The 21,142-nt window shown below is 39.1% G+C and overlaps 1 protein-coding gene across 1 annotated transcript in view; it reads right to left on the reverse strand.

The window, feature by feature from the left end:
* The window catches only part of PDE11A (phosphodiesterase 11A), a 381,258-nt gene that overhangs the window by 155,140 nt on the left and 204,976 nt on the right, over positions 1-21,142 (reverse strand). Inside the window, exons 7-9 of the mRNA XM_032855980.1 lie at positions 12,303-12,378; positions 9,479-9,546; positions 8,645-8,737 (exon numbers count right to left, since the gene is read on the reverse strand). Coding sequence (XP_032711871.1) covers positions 8,645-8,737; positions 9,479-9,546; positions 12,303-12,378 — 237 coding nt within the window. The remainder of the gene's footprint in view (positions 1-8,644; positions 8,738-9,478; positions 9,547-12,302; positions 12,379-21,142) is intronic.

The following is a 21,142-nucleotide window of genomic DNA, read 5'->3' on the forward strand; positions in this document are numbered from 1 at the left end:
AAGAGTTTGCTCTTTATCCTATTTCCATTTTGCTCCCTGTACCTGTCTTGGGAAGGAGGTGAAGTGAAGAAGAATAAAGAAGCTCACTGTGACCCCCTCCTGACCATAGTTTCTGATCCCAGGGAAGGGGAGGCGCTCAGAGGCTATTTAACATCTGAGTGTATTAGAAGAGCCTAGAGGAGAGCTCATCCAGGAGTAGGGAAGATTGGTTCAAGAGGGTAGGTCTAAAGAAAGAAGGATGAAAAAAAGAATGGAGTGACATTCTGTTAGCATCCTATGAGTCTAGTTGTGTCAATCAACCCATTAGAGAAAATTTTCTCCTTGGAGCTTAAGAGATTTCGCATGGCAGAATTATCTCCAGGAAGCCAGGTTGGCCCCTTAATCATCATCTAAGGAAATAGTCCAGGGAAGATGGTATCTTGGAGGAGATCTCCCCCAAAATAAATAAATAGAAGTAATTGACACTTGCGGCCTATAAAGGAGAAGGGGAATATGGAGGTATGCTGTATGAGTCAGTGGCCAGCAAGACCGCCGCTGGTGACCATCAGCTCTTCTAGCACAGCCCAAGCTGTTTCCATTTGGAATGTTGACATAGCAGACCAAAATAATTATCTGTGGCTGCATGCATTCATTTATTCAATATACTTTTGTTGAGTACCACTCTCTATAAAACACCAAAAGGAATAAAGAATAGCTAGGACATAATCACGTACGTTAATGCAAACACGTTCTAGCAGAGGAAAACATACAGACTCCCAATTAACTATAATCTAGGACAAAGACAGGAATAAGTAAGCATGGGATTTAAAAGATTTATAGGAAAGATTACACTTAAATTCAGCTTTGAATGACATAACAACTTTGAGGGGAGACAGCATAGATGGAACAGAGAGTAACTGAGGTGGAAATGATATTAAAGATCAGACAGCAGAGAAGCAGGTGGCTGATTTGGAGACTACGAGGTAGTTGAGTTTTTTGTAAGTAGCATAGAATACTCTGAAAAGAGAAATGAGAGCCAGGGGTAGGAAGATAGCTTGGTATGAACTTTCAAAGGGCCCCAAAGGCCAGGAAGTTTGTATTCTGATAGGTAATGGAGGAGTAATTTAGGATCTCTGAGTGAGTGAATGATGCAATCTGAAATATGGTTTAGGAAGAACAGATAGATGACTATTATAATTGCTCAGTCAAGAGGTAATGAAGCCCTTAAGTGGGATGGCTGCTGTGGCAATTTGAAAGGAAGAAATGGACGAGAGAGGACTTGGGGAGCTAGAATCAATGGGGCTTTGCTCCTGATCACACATGCCTTTTCCACACCTTCTGTCTGACCCTCATCCCCTCCTTCCTCTGATCATAGTAGAAGGTGTCCCTTAATACACTGACTTCTATTTCCTGGAAAATTTCTCATCAGTATCAGGTGAGTCTTTATTTGCATTTTCTATGAAAGACACCCCAAAGGACAATTCTTGGTGTTCAAAATGAAGAATTGTCCCCAAAGGACAATTCTTAGTGTTCAAAATGAAGAATTGTCCCCAAAGGACAATTCTTGGTGTTCAAAATGAAGAATATTCTGATTTACATTCCTACTGTATTTTCTTTGTCCACTGGACTTTCAGGTGAAGTTTTCCCCTTTTATCATAGGATTCTTACACTCAGAAAATGTGAACATCCATTAGTACGCTTCCTGTGAAGCTCTTGGCACTCCGGTAGAATGGAACCCAGGATAATAAAATTAGAGTTACTAAAAATGATGGTAAATTCCTCTCTTTGTTCCATCATTCAGCTTTAAGAGCATTTCTGCTCTCTAAGAGTCTTAGATTATTAGTTTTATATATTTAGGAAAAAGAACTTAAAGAATCAAATTATATAACTAAATTATGAGAAATTAAGAAAAGCAGTCATCAAAGTAATACTGTTTTATACTTCAACTGTTAAACAAAATACAGACAATGTATTAATCACTTCAGTTTTTAAAGGCCAGAAAAGAAGAAAGTATGTGGTATGTTCATATTATGATTTTTTTGTCATTTGTGGATTAGGTTAAAATTAGCTGAAGGGATGCTTGGGTGGCTCATTCGGTTAAGCGTCTCCCTTCGGCTCAGGTCAGGATCCCAGGGTCCTGGGATTGAGTGGGAGCAGGGAGCCTGTTTTTCCCTCTGGCTGCTGCTCCCCCTGCTTGTGCTCTCTCTCTCTCTCTGATAAATAAATAAATAAAAACTTTGGGGAAAAAAAAAAAAAAGGGAGCTGAAGTTGCCTGTATGTGGCAACAGGGAAGGGACCCCTAGCCTGGCAGGTCTTTGGCGGAGACTTTGCCCTTGGTGATGTATAGCTTTTGAAGACCTGCTTGGCTATTTTTGACATGGGAAAATTTGTATTTACATCTCCTGGACTTCTCTGTAGAAACCTACAGGGCGACAGAAGCTACAGAAAATGGGCCTGCATTAAGTAAGCCCTGGGGCGCAGGGGGAGCATGGGGCGCAGGGGTGAGGCTTGGCGCACAGGGGTGACACTGCTGGGATGCTCGGTGGCGGAACATGGGGGCACCAAGTATCTAGGAAATTAGGGATCTATTTGTAGTTGAAGCTTCAAGCAGGAAATGATCCTCCTCATTAAAAGGAGCAAAAAATTATGCCTCTTTCCCAGCCTGTCAATCAGCACAGTTTTACAGCAGCTCTTGGTTTGAGCATTCAGGACCCGGTGCAGGTTAGGGGGCAGCTAGTGCTCTGGTTAATAGGACAGGTAGCTTTTATTAAGTGCTTACTGTAACTAAACACTACCTCAGCGCTTTCCCTGCATTGTTTTATTTAACTGTTCAAACACCCTTCTTATCATACCCATTTAACAGATGAAAAAAACAAGATTGAGAAATTTAGTTGTCCACGATCCAGAGCACCTGAATCAGGATTCAGTCCTAACTAGACTGATGAGACCAATGTCAAAGACAGGGCTCTAACTCATCTCCCCGCATTGTCTGGCACTTAAAGCCAGCAGCCTCCTTCTGCAGTGGGGGAGGGCGCCTGGGGGCCTCAGTTGCTTAGGTGTCTGACTGGCTCAGGTCATGATGTTGGGGTCTTGGGATGGAGCCCAGCATTTGGGCTCCCCGCTCAGTGGGGAGACTGCTTGTTCCTTTCCCTTTGACCCTTCCCCCGCTCCCGTGCTCTCTCTCTCAAATAAATAAATAAAATCTTTGAAAAATAAAAATAAAAAATGGCTGGCAGAAAGGATTCTTAAAAGACAAGAGAATGGGGGCGCCTGGGTGGCTCAGTGGGTTAAGCCTCTGCCTTCGGCTCAGGTCATGATCTCAGGGTCCTTAAATCGAGCCCCATATCAGGCTCTCCGCTTAAATAAATAAATAAAATCTTCAAAAAAACAAAAAAAAAACAAAAACAAAAACAAAAATAAGAGAGTGTTGTGTGGGTTCTCAAGAGTCTCCTGAACATGCAGGAAGAAACGTGTTCACGTTACCTCTCTAGGCCATGAAATATGCATGCCTACTTTCTGGGGACGGAAAGGCTTCTAGGGGGGTTATTGTCACTGGGAGCTGTGGGATGGATGACTTCTCTTCACTCTTGTTGTCAAATGAAAAAAAAACACACACTGCACAAAGACTATATATATACATGGTATATGTATCTATGAATTGGAAAGCTACATTTAGACAAAGATCTTCTTGTGCAAGATCAAGCAGAAAAAAAAACTGAAGAGAATAAGTATAAAAAGAGACGACACAAGTAGAAGAAGAACGTGTCCAGATCCAAGTAGGGAGTCTTTCCTTAGCTACACTAGAGAAAGAGGAGAGGGTCATCCCAGGTCCTTGGGAAGGATAGAAGCATGGCAATGTGTGTGGTTCTGTTCCCTCTGGCTTGTGCGTCCTCTCTCTCTCTTGCTTATTATTGTTGCTGCTGTTATTATTAGTGTCATCATTATTATTTTACCTTAAAATATTTGCTGGATTATTTACATTCCTATAAAGTAACTTAAACTCTTTTCTGGAATAGGCTGGTTATAAATAAAGGCTTTTAATAGATATATTTACATACAATTATATTATTCACGTGCATCTATAGTATTTATAAGTACATAAATTTAAAATATATATATATTCATTCAAAAGTCAATGTATATTATAGTATATGTAGGTCTCATTTTGGAGTTTGGGTTTAGTAGCTCTCAATAAACCCTTTGTCTTCATAAAGCCCTGAGATAAGACATTCTTCTAGATATTCCTGCATATGGATTCCTGGGTTAGGGAATGGGATGGGGGCACCCCCCAAAACACACTGATCATTAGAGATCAGAGTTTGGTATCTAGTGAGGTAGGGGTTGAATGGGGTGGGGAGGGATGAAACCAAGATGGTGACACCAGAGTTGTGACTGGGCAAGCACACAGAACATACAACTGCACATACAAGCAACTTCTGAAAGGGTGAGACTGCCATGAGGCCCAGACTTGGGCTGGAAATTTGGGAGTGTCAGTAATAATTTTTGAGTGTAAGGATAGAAGGTATCTGAGTTGCACAAACAAGAGGGTATTCATTATGAACCCAAATGAGCAGTTCCTGGGTGAGGAGACTGTAGCTGTATTAGCACTTTGTAGGTAAAGGGAGCTGCGGCTCCCTGGGGTCAGGTGGGGACTAAGCCTTGGGAGAGTGCTGCCTCTCATTGGTGAATGGCAGGTCTTTCTTCAACCCACGCCCTTCTCAACGGCATGAAGATCCACCAGGGGGCAGTGAGGAGCTCAAATGTGGGTGTGTAGGAGCTGCTCTGTGTGTGAAGTATAACCTGATAGGATGAAATAGAGTTTGTGTGGGACTAGTGTACAGTGTGTCCTTTTCAAAGTTGCAGAAACTAAAGTTTTTAAAGAAATTGAAGCTGGCTGAGGCAACTCTGTAGAGTTCAAAATTTGAAGATGGTGAAGAAGTCATGACAATATTTGTTGTTCAAAATTCCTGCCCTCTTTTCTTTCTTAAAATCTATGGTGATTTCTTGATAATGAATATACTACTGCAAGCAATAATGTGGTGATTTTTGGTATTACTATAATTTTATTTATGGAATATTAAAATCTCATGTATCACCTCATTTAATTCTGAGGTAGGTGACAGAGCTAGGATGTGAAAATTCTTCTGCACATAGAACTTAATGCTTTATTAGTGATTCTTAGGTTGCATATTTACAGTTTACTTGTTTATTAATTCATCCTGCAGATATTATTTTTATTCCTTGTTGTAAAGATATTATATATAAATAAAGCAGAACTCAGAGGGAAAACCAGAAAAAAAAAAATTCCCTTCGCTGGGCAGGAGAGTCCCTTTCTCCCATTTTTTCCTTCCTCTCTCCCTCCATCTGTCCAAAAACCATTTAATAAATGCCTTCTCTGTGCTAAGTGCTCTGGTAGGCATTGGGAATAAGATTATAAAAAAATAAATTCCCTGTGCTTCCAGAGTTCAGAATCCAATTAAGGGTAGAAAGTTTTTGGTAAAGAACTAATTTTATGTCTTTAAACCTTAAATCAAATTGCTGCAAGTATACCACCGTATTGACTACTTATCTTCTCCCTTGGTTTTATCTTTCTACCAATATCTTGCTTGGTATACAGAATATTTTGAAGATTGCACATGTATTATATTGTGCTGTTCTAGATGATGTCATGTATTATGTGATATTTTATCTGTCCTACTTAATAAGTATTTCACAGAATCTTTGATGATAGCTACAGACCAAAAGTTGGGGAAAACAATAAATCTTGCATCAAAACCAGCTGGGATTCTGCAAATCAATCAATGTGATACACCACGTTAATAAAAGAAAGTACAATAACCATATGATCCTCTCAATTGATGCAGAAAAAGCATTTGACAAAGTATAGCATCCTTTCTCGATTAAAACTCTTCACAGTGTAGGGATAGAGGGAACATACCTCAATAACAAAAAAAGTCATATATGAAAAGACCATAATGAATAACATTCTCAATGGGGAAAAACTGAGAGCTTTTCCCCTAAGGTCAGGAACACAGCCAGGATGTCTACTATCACCACTGCTATTCAACATAGTACTATAAGTCCTAGCCTCAGCAATCAGACAATAAAAAGAAGTAAAAGGCATCTTCAATGGCAAAGAAGAAGTCAAACTCTTGCTCTTTGCAGATGACATGCTACTCTATGTGGAACACCCACAAGAATACACTCCAAAATTGTTAGAACTCCTACAGGAATTCAACAAAGCGGCAGGATATAAAATCAATGCACAGGAATCAGTTGCCCTTCTATACATTAACAACGAGACAGAAGAAAAAGTAATTAAGGAGTAGATCCCATTTATAATTGCACCAAAAACCATAACCTAACCAAGAGGCAATGTATCTGTACTCGGAAAGCTATAGAACACTCATGAAAGAAGTTGAGGGAGACACAAAGAAATGGAAAAACATTCCATTCTTGTGGATTAGAAGAACAAATATTGTTAGAATGTCTATGCTACCCAAAGCAATCTACACATTCAATTCAATCCCTACCAAAATACCATCAACTTTTTTCAGAGCTGGAACAAATAATCCTAAAATTTGTATGGAACCAGAAAAGACTCTGAATAGCCAAAGGAACACTGAAAAAGAAAACCAAAGCTGGTGGCATCACAATGTCAGACTTCAAGCTCTATTACAAAGCTGTAATAATCATCAAGACATTATGGTACTGGCACAAAAACAGACACATAGATCAATGGAACCGAATAGAGAGCCCAGAAATAGACCCTCAACTCTATGGTCAATTAGTCTTTGACAAAGCAGGAAAGAATGTCCAATGGAAAAAAGATAGTTTCTTCAATAAATGGTGTTGGGAAAATTGGATGGCCACGTGTAAAAGAATGAAACTGGACCATTTCTTTACATCATACACAAAAATAGACTCAAGATAGATGAAAGACCTAAACGTGAGACAGGAATCCATCAAAATTTTAGAGGAGAACACAGGCAGCGACCTCTGTGACCTTGGCTGTAGAAACTTCTTGCTAGACTCGTCTCCAAAGGAAAGGGAAACAAAGGCAAAAATGAACTACTGGGATTTCATCAAGATAAAAAGCTTTTGCACAGCAAAGGAAATAGTCAAAAAACCAAAAGACAATTTACAGAATGGGAGAAGATATTTGCAAAGGGCTTACCAGATAAAGGGCTTGTCTCCAAAATCTATAAAGAACTTATCAAACTCAACACCCAAAGAACAAATAATCCAGTCAAGTAATGGGAAGGAGACATGAAGAAACAAACAAACAAAAATAATAATAAAGCTATCCCGTGACCCAGCAATTGCACTATTAGGTATTTACCCAAAGGATACAAATGTAGTGATCTGAGGGGGCACCTGCACCCCAATGTTTATAGCAGCAATGTCCACCACAACCAAACTGTGGAAAGAGCTGAGATGTCCTTCGACAGATGAATGGATAAAGAAGATGTGTGTGTGTGTGTGTGTGTGTGTGTGTGTACACACATACAAACAATGGAATACTGCTCAGCCATCAACAAAAATGAAATCTTGCCATTTGCAACAACGTGGTTGGAACCAGAGGCTAAGCAAAATAAATCAATCAGAGAAAGACAATCATATGATCTCACTCATATGTGGGATTTAAGAAACAAAACAGGATTATAGGGGAAGAGAGGAAAAAATAAAACAGGACAAAATCAGAGAGGGAGACAAACCATAGGAGTCTTAACCATGGTTTGCCAGTTAACCACGGGTTAACCGAGGGTTGTTAGAGGGGAGGGAGGTGGGGGGATGGGGTAACTGGGTGATGGACATTAAGGAAGGCACATGATGTAATGAGCACTGGGTATTATATAAGACTGATGAGTCACTGACCTCTACCTCTGAAAGTAACAATATATTATATGTTAATTAATGGAATTTAAATTAAATAAGAAAAAATGCTATAGATTTAGATTGCTGCTAAAAAATGATGGTTTTGGAGCAGAATACTTTTAAATCTTTAAGTTTCTGTTCTAATGCTGTAAGTAGAGTTCAACATCTTAGTACTTTAAGAGAACATTGTACCATTTGAGAAAAAGAAGCAAGCTGGGACTCAGAGGAGAACTCCTGTTTTCAGACTTAGTCTGAGGGGAGATGTAGTTTATGTCTGGGGAATAGGTTGGAGTTCTCAGTGGGAGGTGTGCGTGTTTGTGGCGGGGGAGTTGGAGAACGACAGAAGTTTTCCTCACTTGGGTCACATATCTTCACAGTGAAGTTTTCTTCTATGGTAAGAAAAGTTGTGAATTTCCAGACTACCTTTACATATTCAAAGTAAGTTCATAATGCATTTAATTTTAAATAAATCCTAACAAATTATTTTTGCATCATCACTTTTAATAAACCTCACACATAAAATCTATATCTAACTGTGCAACATATGGATGGCCTTTAAGGAATCTGTGAATTCCCCAAAACTGTATGAAAAATTGTGTGCATATGTGTCCTTGTTCTAGAGAGGGTTAGTGGTTTTCATCAAATTCAAACACATGACTCTAAAATAACTAGAGACCAATGAATAGGTAATTAAAAATTGAGAAATTAGTACCATAATAAGGACTTTTTTTCTCTCATAAAATGAGGGCTTTTAAAGCATATGATTTGGACATAAATACTGACTTACATCAAGAGCCACGGACTGCTTGGCCCAAGACTTCTTCACTTGATTGTACATAATTGTGTTGTTGATGCCCAGGCCACAGAAGATGACAAAAGCCTAGGAAAGAGAAAGCCCACTAATTAAAAATTGCAATAACTCATTGGTATAATCTAATATGAAAGCAGGCAGTCATCAGAAATGGGTCTGAAAATATAACTTTATTGTACACAGAGGTAGGCCTTGGGGAAATATGCACATTAAAATTCTTAATTACTATTGTCATGTAACAGTTTTATAGCTCACATTGCACATGAGAAAAAATTATTAATATAATGTCCTGGTGAAGAAATGACTTCATAAATTTAAAACATACTTATAGTCTTATCAAATGTGTTCTTAATTTATTTAGGTTGTGGACTGGTTTTAGTAATTTCATTCCATTAAGCTAAAGCGCCCTCTTTCAGTGGCTAGGCTATAAAATATTTTGATGAGGAAACCAAGTGAGCGTACCCATTAGGTAAATGTTAAAAGGAAGGAAGATAGATCTAGAACCAGTTTGTAAAGAAGCTGTGAGGTATTCTCTCCTAGAGGAAAAATAATCATGGGGTTTTCATGTTGGCAACTTTGTTGGTGCAAAGTGTACAAGGATGCCTGTTCCAGGCCAACCTTTCCAGCTAGAGGGCAGACTGGAATAAAGGGAGGCTTGAAAACCCAAGAAAAGAGATGACCGAGCATGCCGTGGAGCTGGCTGGCAGTCTCGACACTATACACACACTCTTGACAGATTTTGACAAGCTGCCACCAGGAGACTATTGGTGACTCAGCTCTAGCCTTTGGTGCACAGATTTATTTTCTTACCTCAAAAAGTCGTTGATCTGCATCATCAAAAGCTTTCCCGTCAAGTCTATTTAACACTTGAGCCACTCCTGTGGGAAGAGTTTGGTTTACGTGGTCATTTTTAGCACTAGCCACTGTGTTACTATAATCTAATAAAGCCCAGCTGACTTGATACCTCCCTTAGGTAACTTCAGACACTGAGTTTAATCTCTGGTCTCCCCAGTGCCTGCTGTCGCCGTGGGACAGATCTGAGGTACATCGATGCAGTCTATCTTCAAGGCTGTGATATCTAAACTGAGTCACAGTGAAGCCTGGAGTTCTACCAGGCATCAGTCTGATTCCTTAAAAATGGTTTTCAAGATGACTGTGCACAGTGACTTGGATATATCTGACATATATACACATGCATATATACATATATGCAATTAGCTGTATCACTGAGTGTTAATAACTGTGTGTATACACGTGTGTGTATACATATGTATCTGTAATTTTTTTATGTTTTCAATCCTGTGGAACACAGTGCTTGAGTGAGGCAGGATGGCATTGTGATTAAGAACACGGGCTCTGAAAGACAGTTATCATATGATCTCACTGATCTGAGGAATTTGAGAAACAAGACAGAGGATCATAGGGGAAGGAAGGGGAAAATGACACAAGATGAAACCAGAGAGGGAGATAACCACAAGAGACTCTTAATCTCAGGAAACAAACTGAGGGCTGCTGCAGTGGAGGGGGATGGGAGGGATGGAGTGGCTGGGGAATGGACATAGGGGAGGGTATGTGCTATGGCAAGTGCTGGGAATTGGTAAGACTGATGAATCACAGACCTGTACCCCTGAAACAAATAATACATTATATTTTAGTTTGAAAAAAAAAAAAAAAAAAAAAAGAACATGGACTCTGGTGTCACACTGTCTCATTTCACATCTCAACTCCACCATCAGCTGTTACCTAACATTTTTTAGCCCTGAAAGTCCTCATCTGTAAAATGGGGATGAAAATGATGACTATCTCAGAGGTTATGAAGATGAAATGAGATAATGTTTGAATGTTTTAAAGCACGTTGCTCCACATGGAGTGAACATTCAAGAAATGTGGGGGATGGTGGCGCAGTTAACCTTCAAAGCAAGGTTAGTTCTGCTGCCTACTACCAATGGCATACATAAGGTTCTAGCAAACTTAATTCCTATGTACTTCCTCTTTCTCAAGTTCATTTCCAGCACTGTACCAGATGTTTTGGGGCAAGACTCTCAAAACATACAGCTCTAATCAGGAAAACTGAACAATCTTGAAAAACATTCTCCCATTTCCCCATTTGGTACAAACCAAACACAGTTATAATTCTAAAGCATGCTTGAATTTTTTAAAAATACCTAAATTCCCACTTGGTAAGTAAGTCACCATATGCTAGAAGACATTAAATAATGAAGTGTGTATGATGTATATAATGAAACAGAAGTCTTTGGCATGTAAAAGGCAAACTGCAGTTTTGATTTTGAAAGAATAACAGATGTTTACTGTTAGGAATGAAAGCTAGGACTGTATTTGAGATTGCCATTGGACATCAACAGCACAGAAACAGTGTTTCTTATGCACTTCCTCTTCTCTTTAAACTTAAATATATTTAAAAGTATACATGATGCAATTCAATACTTCGTACTAGGGGTTCAAATTCCCAAATCTTTGAACATTCTTTATGTTCATTGATGTAGAAAATTTTTTTCTGCAAAAAGCGAACTGATGAAAAAAATTCTGTTACAGTCCAAGCCTTGACAATATTTCCAGAATACTAAATCCTTTGATAAGTAGCTGGGTCTTACAGTTTAATAGGCAATGTTGGGGGGAAACAAAGAAAGGCCAATGCACTAATTACCTTACGTCTCTTATAAAAAAATCATGCTTTATGTTTCAATAATTTTAACTAACACCTTCACACTTTATGACTTCTCTACCTTACCCACTGACTTCTTTCTTAGGTTTAATACTTTCCTGACAGAGGTTCTGAGGGGAGGGAAAGGAGCAAAGGAGGGAGAAAAACTTGGAAACTGTTGGCCCACAGTTCTGTTATTCTGGGTCAAGTATAACCTATTTCAGAATCATCCAGACAGAAAGATGCAGCACAGTCTATGTCTAATAATACATGCTCTTCTCCTTTGCATGTACTCCACCTATAAAAGCATAGACGTAAGCACACAGATGTAGTAGGAAAATCTGTAGAGGAGTTGGGAAAGCCTGACTTGTAATCCTGATTCTGCAACTAACATTCTGTGACTTTATTCTGGTCTTTGTGGGATTCCCCCACCCCATCTCGATTTCCACAAGGTAAGATAAGAGAGTTCTATCAGTTGATTTCTGAGATCCTCTCCAACTTCAAAATTATTGGTTTAAAGAACAAATCTTTGTTCATTGTTCTGGCTCATGTGGATTCATCAGGAGTCTACACCTATGAAGTGATAGGAGGGAATGAAACATAAGTTGATGAGTCCTGGACATAAAAGAGGGGAGCAGCTATCACTTCTTGGCCTTTTTGCTAAGATCAAGTGAAAAAGGGGGGAGCAGGTTAAAAAAAGATGTGGTGTATTTTAAAGTAAATTTGTCTTTCTTTATAAAAGAAGTTTGTACTGGGTGGCACAGTTGGTTAAGCATCTGACTCTTGGTTTTGGCTCAGGTCATCATGTCAGGACCGTGACATTGAGCCTTGCATCGACGCCACGCTCAGAATGGAGTCTGCTTAAGTTTCTCTCTCCCTCTCCCACTGCCCCTCACCTGCACCCTCCCTTAAAATTTAAAAAAAAAAAAAAGAAGTTAAAAAGAAGTTTGAACTATTTAGGTAATGTCTTACCAATTATTTGGTGGTTGCTATTCCAAATAGGGACGCAGAGAACAGATCTTATATGAAATCCTGAAATCTGGTCAGCCTAGGATGTAAGAAAATAGTTAATTAAAATTAAACATTATTTACCCATTTCTGACTTAACTTACACTCTTCATAACAGACATTTTAAAATAACTTTAAAAAGACATGTTATAATCTATTTTTTAGTGCAGATACTCACTTGCCTCTTTTAATTTAAAACATCACAATAAACATCTTAAGGAGATCAAACCCCAACCAAATATGAATAAACCAAAAGTCCCTACACAACACTACCTCCCCCAATCCCTGCAGCCACAGAGATCTGAATGTAAAACTCTTGATCATGATCATACAACCAGAAAAAAATTCTAGAAACTGTTTCTACCCTGAGTATTTAAAACATTTTATTTAAACTAGTGGTCAAGTCTCTTTGATTGGGCACATCTGTTAGTGAAAATGTTTTGAGCCTATAATGTTACCATATGCATATATACTTTTAATACCTTCTCTCTCTCTCTTATTTATTTATTTTTTTAGTCTTAAGAGAGAGAGAGGCTCTTAAGCAGGCTCCATGCCCAGGGGCCTCAGTCTCACAACACTGAGATCATGACCTGAGCTAAAATCAAGAGTCAGGCGCTTAAGCAACTGAGCCACCTAGATGTCCCAGTACTCTATATTTTTAACATCACTAATTTATTATATATATTATAAAGCCATACACAAAAAATTAAAGTTGCCAAAATATATGAGAAATGTAGAGGTTCAGAGATCTTCTTTTTATACTCTAGCAGACTATCAGATGACATATTTAAAATATGAAGATGTAATTACCAGGACCAAAAACCATTCATTCAGTAATAAGTTCCACTTAATATTAAAATCAATGGTCCATATCTAACTGTTAGATAAGAACTACTAAAGACTGATAGGGTTTTGGTGAGTTCATATGACCTTGATATCTAGTGAGAAAGGTCAACATGTCATCCCAATATTATAAGAAAAAAACAAGATATCAAGGTTTTATATGGTTATTGGGATAAAAAAGGTACTTTTAAATGTTCATTGTAGAAGTTAAGAGCTACATATTTTAAACATTTGAAATCGGAAGTTCATTTATACACCTAAATGTTTAGGTGATTATTTTTATTTTGTTATTTTTATTTTATTAAGATTATTTTATTAAGATTATTTTTAGATTGTTTTGGTTTTCCTCTGAGAAATTAATTTTCCAGATATCTTCTATTCTTGATACCAGTATGTTTGTTTCTTTTTTAAAAGTACTTGTTTGGTTTTGTTCAAGAAATCTTTCCCTACTCCTAGCTCATGAAGATATTCTCTAATTCTTTTCCTAGAATCTTTATTGTTTTACCTTTCACATTTAGATTTGCAATCAAACCGAAAGTGACTTTTGAGAATAGTGTGAGCTAAGAGTCAAGACTCTTTTAACATCTATTTATTTGTCTCCTATGCACCACACACATGGCTGGGTTTTGAAGATACAAAAATGAGTTTAAACAATTATGTGAGGAGCTCACGGTGTAGTAAAAATAGAAACAGTTAAGATAAAATAAGAGTCCAAGTAAAGCAATTTCAAAATACTATAGAAAAGCCAGCAACTCTGTTTAGAGAAATCAAGAGTAGCTTTAGATCCTTACAAGTGGGTGGTCAAGGACAATGATGGCGCTGATGATGCTGAGCCAACATTTACTGGATGTTCACTTCTTGTGAGGCACTGGGTTCAACACCTTCACAGGTATTACCTCATATACTTGTTAAAACAACCCTGTAGGTAGGTCCTGTTCACTTCCTCTCTCTCAGGTAAGACCCGGAGAGATTAACTGCCTTGAAAGTGAAAAGACTGGTTCAAAGAAAGTCAGACAATAACAAACACATCCATCAGAGTTATCATCCAGAAGAGACAAAGTGGTTTTCTTTCTCTCCCTCAGGCTAGAGTCTGACTTACAGCAATGCTAGGGAGCAGGAAGGAGGAGGTCCATTGTACGGAGGTTTGGGAGGTATCAGCTGCAGACTTGGGCTAGCCAGAGCAGCACTAGAATGTTTGGGTCTGCTTTGTTCCACTGAGTGCCATACACAGTGGTCGGTAGTCCCGAGCCAGCATGGAAAAGGAGGGACAGTTGTCTCTGCCAACTCTGGGCTAGCCGAAGTCCCACTCTAACCTCTCCTGGGAGATCTGAAGCAGCTGAGGAACGAGGTTCCTCAGACGAGAACATGCAGTGAGTAAAAGAAACAAGGACAGAGACCGCTTGAGAGGCTGGTGGTGAGATAAACAAACCTCAGGCTGTTGATCAGTGAAATAAGAGAGAGTTTTATTTACCAAAAATTATTGTTGTAGTGCCCCCCAAAGAATTTCTTATTCTGAGGAGGTTCTCCCATCCCTGCTGAGGATAACATGGAAATTTCTGGTTTGCGTAAGAGCGGCTGGAGTTCCCTGATGTGGGGAACACAGTCTGAGCAAAATGTTTCTGAGTTCAAGTTACAATTGAGATGGTGGTGGGAGAGACAGAGGAGCTGAGGCCTCTGGTTTGGAGTGAGTGAGTAAAATCACCAAGGAAGAACCTGTGCAAGGAAAAGGCAAAAAGGATGAAAATTGAACTGGAGGGGACCTGGTATTTTGGGCGGAATGAAGATGATTGGGTTAGTGCCTGGGATGGAAAAGAGCTCCAAAGCTCATGCTTGTAACCTTAAGGCTTTATAGCATTTCTAATGTGTGAATACACGGCTGCGACCTTTTCAGAAACAGATTTATTGATGTGTATCCAGACTCTAAAAAGTATAAATATCCTTCGACCCATCAATTCTTGGGTCTAGAAATTTATTCTATGATAGCTATTATAGCTACACACAAAAGTTACATAGAAAGGTGTAAATCATAACATTACTAATGGTGATGCTAGGGAGTTAGTTAAGGAAAGCACAGCACATTACACAATGGAATATTATCCATCGAATGTAAATCACGCTATAGAAGAATATTTGTTAAACAAGGACATTTTTAATACATTAAGTGATAATAGTGTGGGTATCTGTAGGTGTACAAACAGTTATCATATACGTTGGAAAATCCTGGAAATATAACCACGGTAATTACCTCTGAATTGTTGGCCTCTGGGAATTTCTGTTTCTTTACTTTCTAAGTAGACTTTTCTTTTTAGAACAGTTTCAAGTTCACAGCAAAATGAGTGCAAGTACTGAGTTCCCATCTCCTGCCCCACACATGCACCTCAGCCTTCCCCACTATCAACATCAGTCACCAGTGTGCTACATTTGTTACAACTGATGAACTCACCCTGATACATCATTTGTGCTACAAAGTCCCCAGTTCACATTATGGTTGGCACTTGAAGCTGTACTTTTCACGGGTTTTAACAGCTGCGTAATGGCCTGTATCCCCCATTACAGTATCACACAGAGTAGTTTCACTGCCCCTCAGAACTCCTCTGTTCCACCTGTTCATTCCTCCATCCCTGCTCAGCTCTGGCCACCACTTTTCCTCCCCAGTTTGACTGAGGTGAAATTGACAAGATTATAACATATTCAGTGTGTACATCGTGATGATTTGATGCATGTATATATTGTGAAAGAATTCTGCCTAGGGGAGTTTTTAAACTACTGCTTCTGCTTTCTAAATTTTGGATAATGAATTACTTGTAGACAAGGGGGAAAGTTATTTTCTAAATAGAACTAATGTGGAACAATAGCATCAAATTTTACAGCATAGTCAAATAGGATAAGCCCCCAAAAATGGGTCATTGAAGCACCAAAAAATGGGATGACTGAAGTCAAAGACAGGCAAGGCAAGAAGGGATGGGACGAGAGACAGAATTCAAGTGGTTAATTCTAGAGGAGAGGAAGGCCACACTGAGAGAGTGGAGTTGCACAGATCCAACACTGGAGGCTTGTGTGGGCTGAATACAAGAGGACAGGAGGGGCAAAAAGAGAATGCTGAGGATGTCTTTAAATCATTCCCATTGCAGCTGAGGGAAGGAAGGGAAGCCGGCGCTAATTGGCGATGAGAAAAAGGAAGAGAGCGTGGTAATGATCAGCAGGCTTGATGAGCCCAGCACGATATGAGATGGGGAGAAAGCACAGCAGAGTATGATGAGGATGAATTTTTTGATTTTAAGATCATTAAGGCAACCCCCTCCCCCCACTGACTTGTCTATCCGTGGCAATGCTGTTGTTTCTAAAAAGTTAAATAAATCCTGGTTAGTCGATATGACCATACGAAACAGCAAGGGCTGAGAGCATGTATCATCCTCTGCAGGGGCTAAAGGAGAAAAGATGAAATCCATCAAAGGAAGCACCAGACACCTGAAGAATGAACCCCAAACAGGAGCAAAGAAGGATAACAAAGTAGGAAGGAAAGAATCATCTCTGTTCATCAGATAACCCAGGTCTTCAGATCATATCAGTCAATGGAGCTCAAAAATATCTATTGGCCTCTTCACCCCAACCAAGTCACCAAACCTCTCTATGTCTCAGTTTTGTTATTGACATTTATCTTGTGCACACCAGAATGTCAACACTGGCTGTCTCCAGATTTTGGCATGATAGCCAATTCTCATCTTTTTTCCTTTGTGCTTTTTCTTATTTTCCAAGTTGTTTTGTAGGAATATGTGTGAAAGGATTTCAAAATTTGCAAGGTGTTTTGCAAGTGTAAATATTACATTTACGTTAACTTTTCAAATGTTAATTAACATTAACATTAACATTGCAAATGTTAATACTGAGAGGAATACCTGCCCCCAAATATCGGCCCCACTGTTCCACAGGGTTCCTGAACATTCTTAGTTCAAAACTCACATCGTTAGAGTCCCAGATGTTAGACCATGTGAGACTAAGCAGCCTTTCTAGAAGGCTATGCTTAAACATATTGTCTGGGAGTGCCTACTTCTTTCCAATTAAAGATGTGTATACCTAAACATTTTGTCTAGCATCCTCATTGGGTCATTCCAGTACATGCATCTACTTGGAGCCATCAAAATACACTTGGGACGTTTTCCAGCCTCTCAAAGACAGTCAGTGGAAATGTTAAGTGAGTCGGTGGTACTGTAACACTATTCTTTATTTTTCAATGTGTTTCCTTTCCCTACAAATGTAGGTGCAATTTTAGTATGTCTGTCTGTCTGTATGTATGTATTTATTTATAAATAAAAGATTTTATTTTTTTGAGAGAGAGAGAGAGTGAGTGAAAGAGACAGAGTGCATGAGCAGGAGAATGGGCAGGGGCAAAGGGAGAAGGAGAAGCAGACTCCCGATGAGCGCAGAGCCCGAGGAGGGTCTCTAACCCAGGACACCAAGGTTATGCCTTGAGCCGAAGGCAGATGGTTAACTGAATGAGCTACCCAGGCGCCCCAGCAATAATTTAAAGCAATACTTTATCTCCCAAATGTCAGTCTACCAAAGAAATTCTGACACTAGGACAAGCTGAGTGTGGAGATGTTTTGATGTCAGTCCCTTGGTTTTTCTGAAACAGTAGGGAGGCAGTTTCTTTTTGCCTACCTTACATACACATAGGATCAGTCCTAATGGCTTCTAGAACATACGTACAAATGATTCCTTAAATTTCTGACAAAGTACTCCTAGAAAATCACTGACCATCGGGCTTAGAACTGAGGCATTGTCTTGACCACCTATGCAGCGAAGTCTGTTCCACTCTGACGACCCTTATTTGTTTCACTGCCCACAGCTACCCCATTTTATACCTTAGTCAAGTCTTAGTAATCCTCCTAACCTTCCTCACCTTCCTGGTCATCTGGAATTGTTCCATCCACTGTCCAGTCTTCAAACCTTACTACCCGGGAGGTATCTCAAACTGGCTTACACTAAGTATCAGCGACTGAGAGGTTGCTGGTAAGCAAATGGTTTTCAGCAGATCCACGGAGCTCTATCACATAATGGTTTCAATTTTGTGCATATCCTTTGTGACAGCAGCATAGCTGATAGACCAGAAGGCATTACAGGAAACAGACAATGAACTGTCCTGCTGGGCTAGCACTCAGCATCCCAGACTACGGGAGTGCTTGGCTATGAGGCTCTGACAGGCGAAATGGGCTTTAATGTGCTAAGTCAAAGGATCTTAGAGCCTGGAGCCCCATTATCTTTAAGTGCTACATGACAAGGGCAAGAACTATTGAGTTGTCTTCAACAGGCCTTAGTAACAAAAAAAAAAAAAATCAGAGAAAGAATTTCATATGGAAAAACTGGGATTGAAGCCTGATAGATTTAGGGTCATGACACCTTAGATTTAACAGTGTAACTCTGGGCATCAGCCACCCATGGCAGAGGAGATCTGGGTGCTGATGGGTTTCCCATGGCTCCTAAATTTCTAACAAATACATACATCACCAAACCATCCATGCATAAGGCCTGCCCTACTTTTTAGTTATTTTCTGCCATTTCCCCCCAACTCCCCCCACTTGCCGAACCCTTCTTATTTGAATGTTGGGTCCAATTGTTCATTCCTGCTCCAGACAGAGGACAAACTAACTCCATATGTAATGGCTCTGAAAATTCTCTCCATGACCATACAAATGGGGGGAAATCCTAAATTAAGCAATAGAATATTACAGCTTAAAATGACTAAATAATGCCTTGTGCATTAGTGTCTTTGTTTTAAGGTATTCTTTTGAATCTAGTATGAAAAGAAAGGGAGAAAGCTTCACAGATAATGCACTAGAGCGCAATTAATTATTGGGAGTTGAATTCATAAGCACAATGCCAGCTAAAAGCAAGACCAGAATAACTGTTTCAGGGTGACTGTATTTGTAAATAGAATATGCACTCCAAGAAGTCACCTGATACTGCAGCAGCTCATCTGTAAAGGCTTTTTATTCACATGTTGTTGGGACAGTCTCAGGCAAAGAAGGACCCTAGGATAAAATCCAGGCAGCAATCTACACTGGCTAGAGCAATAGAGAATAACATCTGAATTCCCCAAAGATATGGCAAGGCAAGTTAATTTACTTAGAAATCTTTATTATTTCACTTCTGGCTCTGAGTAATAATTTATGGTTTTTAGAGGGCTCACAATTGCCTGGCAGAATATAATTTCACATAAGACATAAAGGGTCTAAAATTTAAAAATAGCTTTATAATTTTACCTGATTACAAAAACAATACAAATACTTGTGAAATTTTTAAGTAAAAATAAAATCCAAATCTCTAATCTGGTCATCTCTCTAGACAAGACAACTATTAACAACTTAGTGTAAGTTCTTCTTGATCTTTTCCTACAGATATATAATATGCTCATGCATCAATCTATGATATATTCAACAATATATATGGTCATAAATAACATAGATAAAATATTAAACAACATTGAACAATAATGACTATTAAGTACTAAACATTGTTCCACTTATTGGGGAGATATCAGTGAGCAAAACAGACAAAATCCTCACCTTCACTGAGCTTACATTTTAGTGAGAGAAGACAGATGGCAAAAATAAAAAAATAAATAAATACAGAAATAGATTACATATTAGAAAGTGTTAGGAATTACAGAGAAAAAAATAGGGCAGGGTAAAGGGGATTTAATAGCAAGGTTGTTAGGCCTTACTACCAGGTAACATTTGAAAGATGACTTTAAAAGAAGTGAGGATTTGATCAGAATCCTAGAGGAGAACATAGGCAGTAACCTCTTTGATATCAGCCACAGCAACTTCTTTCAAGATATGTCCCCAAAGGCAAAGGAAACAAAAGCGAAAATTAACTTTTGGGACTTCATCAAGATCAAAAGCTTCTGCACAGCAAAGGAAACAGTCAACAAAACAAAGAGACAACCCACGGAATGGGAGAAGATATTTGCAAATGACAGTACAGACAAAAGGTTGATATCAAGGTTCTATAAAGAACTCCTCAAACTCAACACACACAAAACAGAAAATCATGTCAAAAAATGGGCAGAAGATATGAACAGACACTTCTCCAATGAAGACATACAAATGGCTATCAGACACATGAAAAAATGTTCATCATCACTAGCCATCAGGGAGATTCAAATTAAAACAACATTGAGATACCACCTTATACCAGTTAGAATGGCCAAAATTAACAAGACAGGAAACAACGTGTTGGAGAGGATGTGGAGAAAGGGGAACCCTCGTACACTGTTGGTGGGAATGCAAGTTGGTGCAGCCACTTTGGAGAACAGTGTGGAGATTCCTTAAGAAATTAAAAATAGAGCTTCCCTGTGACCCTGCAATTGCACTACTAGGTATTTACCCCCAAGATACAGATGTAGTGAAAAGAAGGGCCATCTGTACCCCAATGTTTATAGCAGCAATGGCCACAGTCGCCAAACTGTGGAAAGAACCAAGATGCCCTTCAATGGACGAATGAATAAGGAAGATGTGGTCCATATACACTATGGAGTATTATGCCTCCATCAGAAAAGATGAATACCCAACTTTTGTAGCAACATGGATGGGACTGGAAGAAATTATGCTGAGTGAAATAAGTCAAGCGGAGAGAGTCAATTATCATATGGTTTCATTTATTTGTGGAGCATAACAAATAACATGGAGGACATGGGGAGATGGAGAGGAGAAGGGAGTTGAGGGAAATTAGAAGGGGAGGTGAACCATGAGAGACTATGGACTCTGAAAAACAATCTGAGGGTTTTGAAGGGGTGGGAGTGGGAGGTTGGGGGAGTCAGGTGGTGGGTATTATGGAGGGCATGTATTGCATGGAGCACTGGGTGTGGTGCATAAACAATGAATTCTGTTACGTTGAAAAGAAATAAGAAGAAAAAAAAAGAAGTGAGGATTTGAACTATGGAGATATCGGGGGAAAAGTAT

This window comes from Lontra canadensis, unplaced genomic scaffold (assembly GCF_010015895.1).
Source record: "Lontra canadensis isolate GAN:19392208 unplaced genomic scaffold, GSC_riverotter_1.0 scaffold11, whole genome shotgun sequence".
NCBI lineage: Eukaryota > Metazoa > Chordata > Mammalia > Carnivora > Mustelidae > Lontra > Lontra canadensis.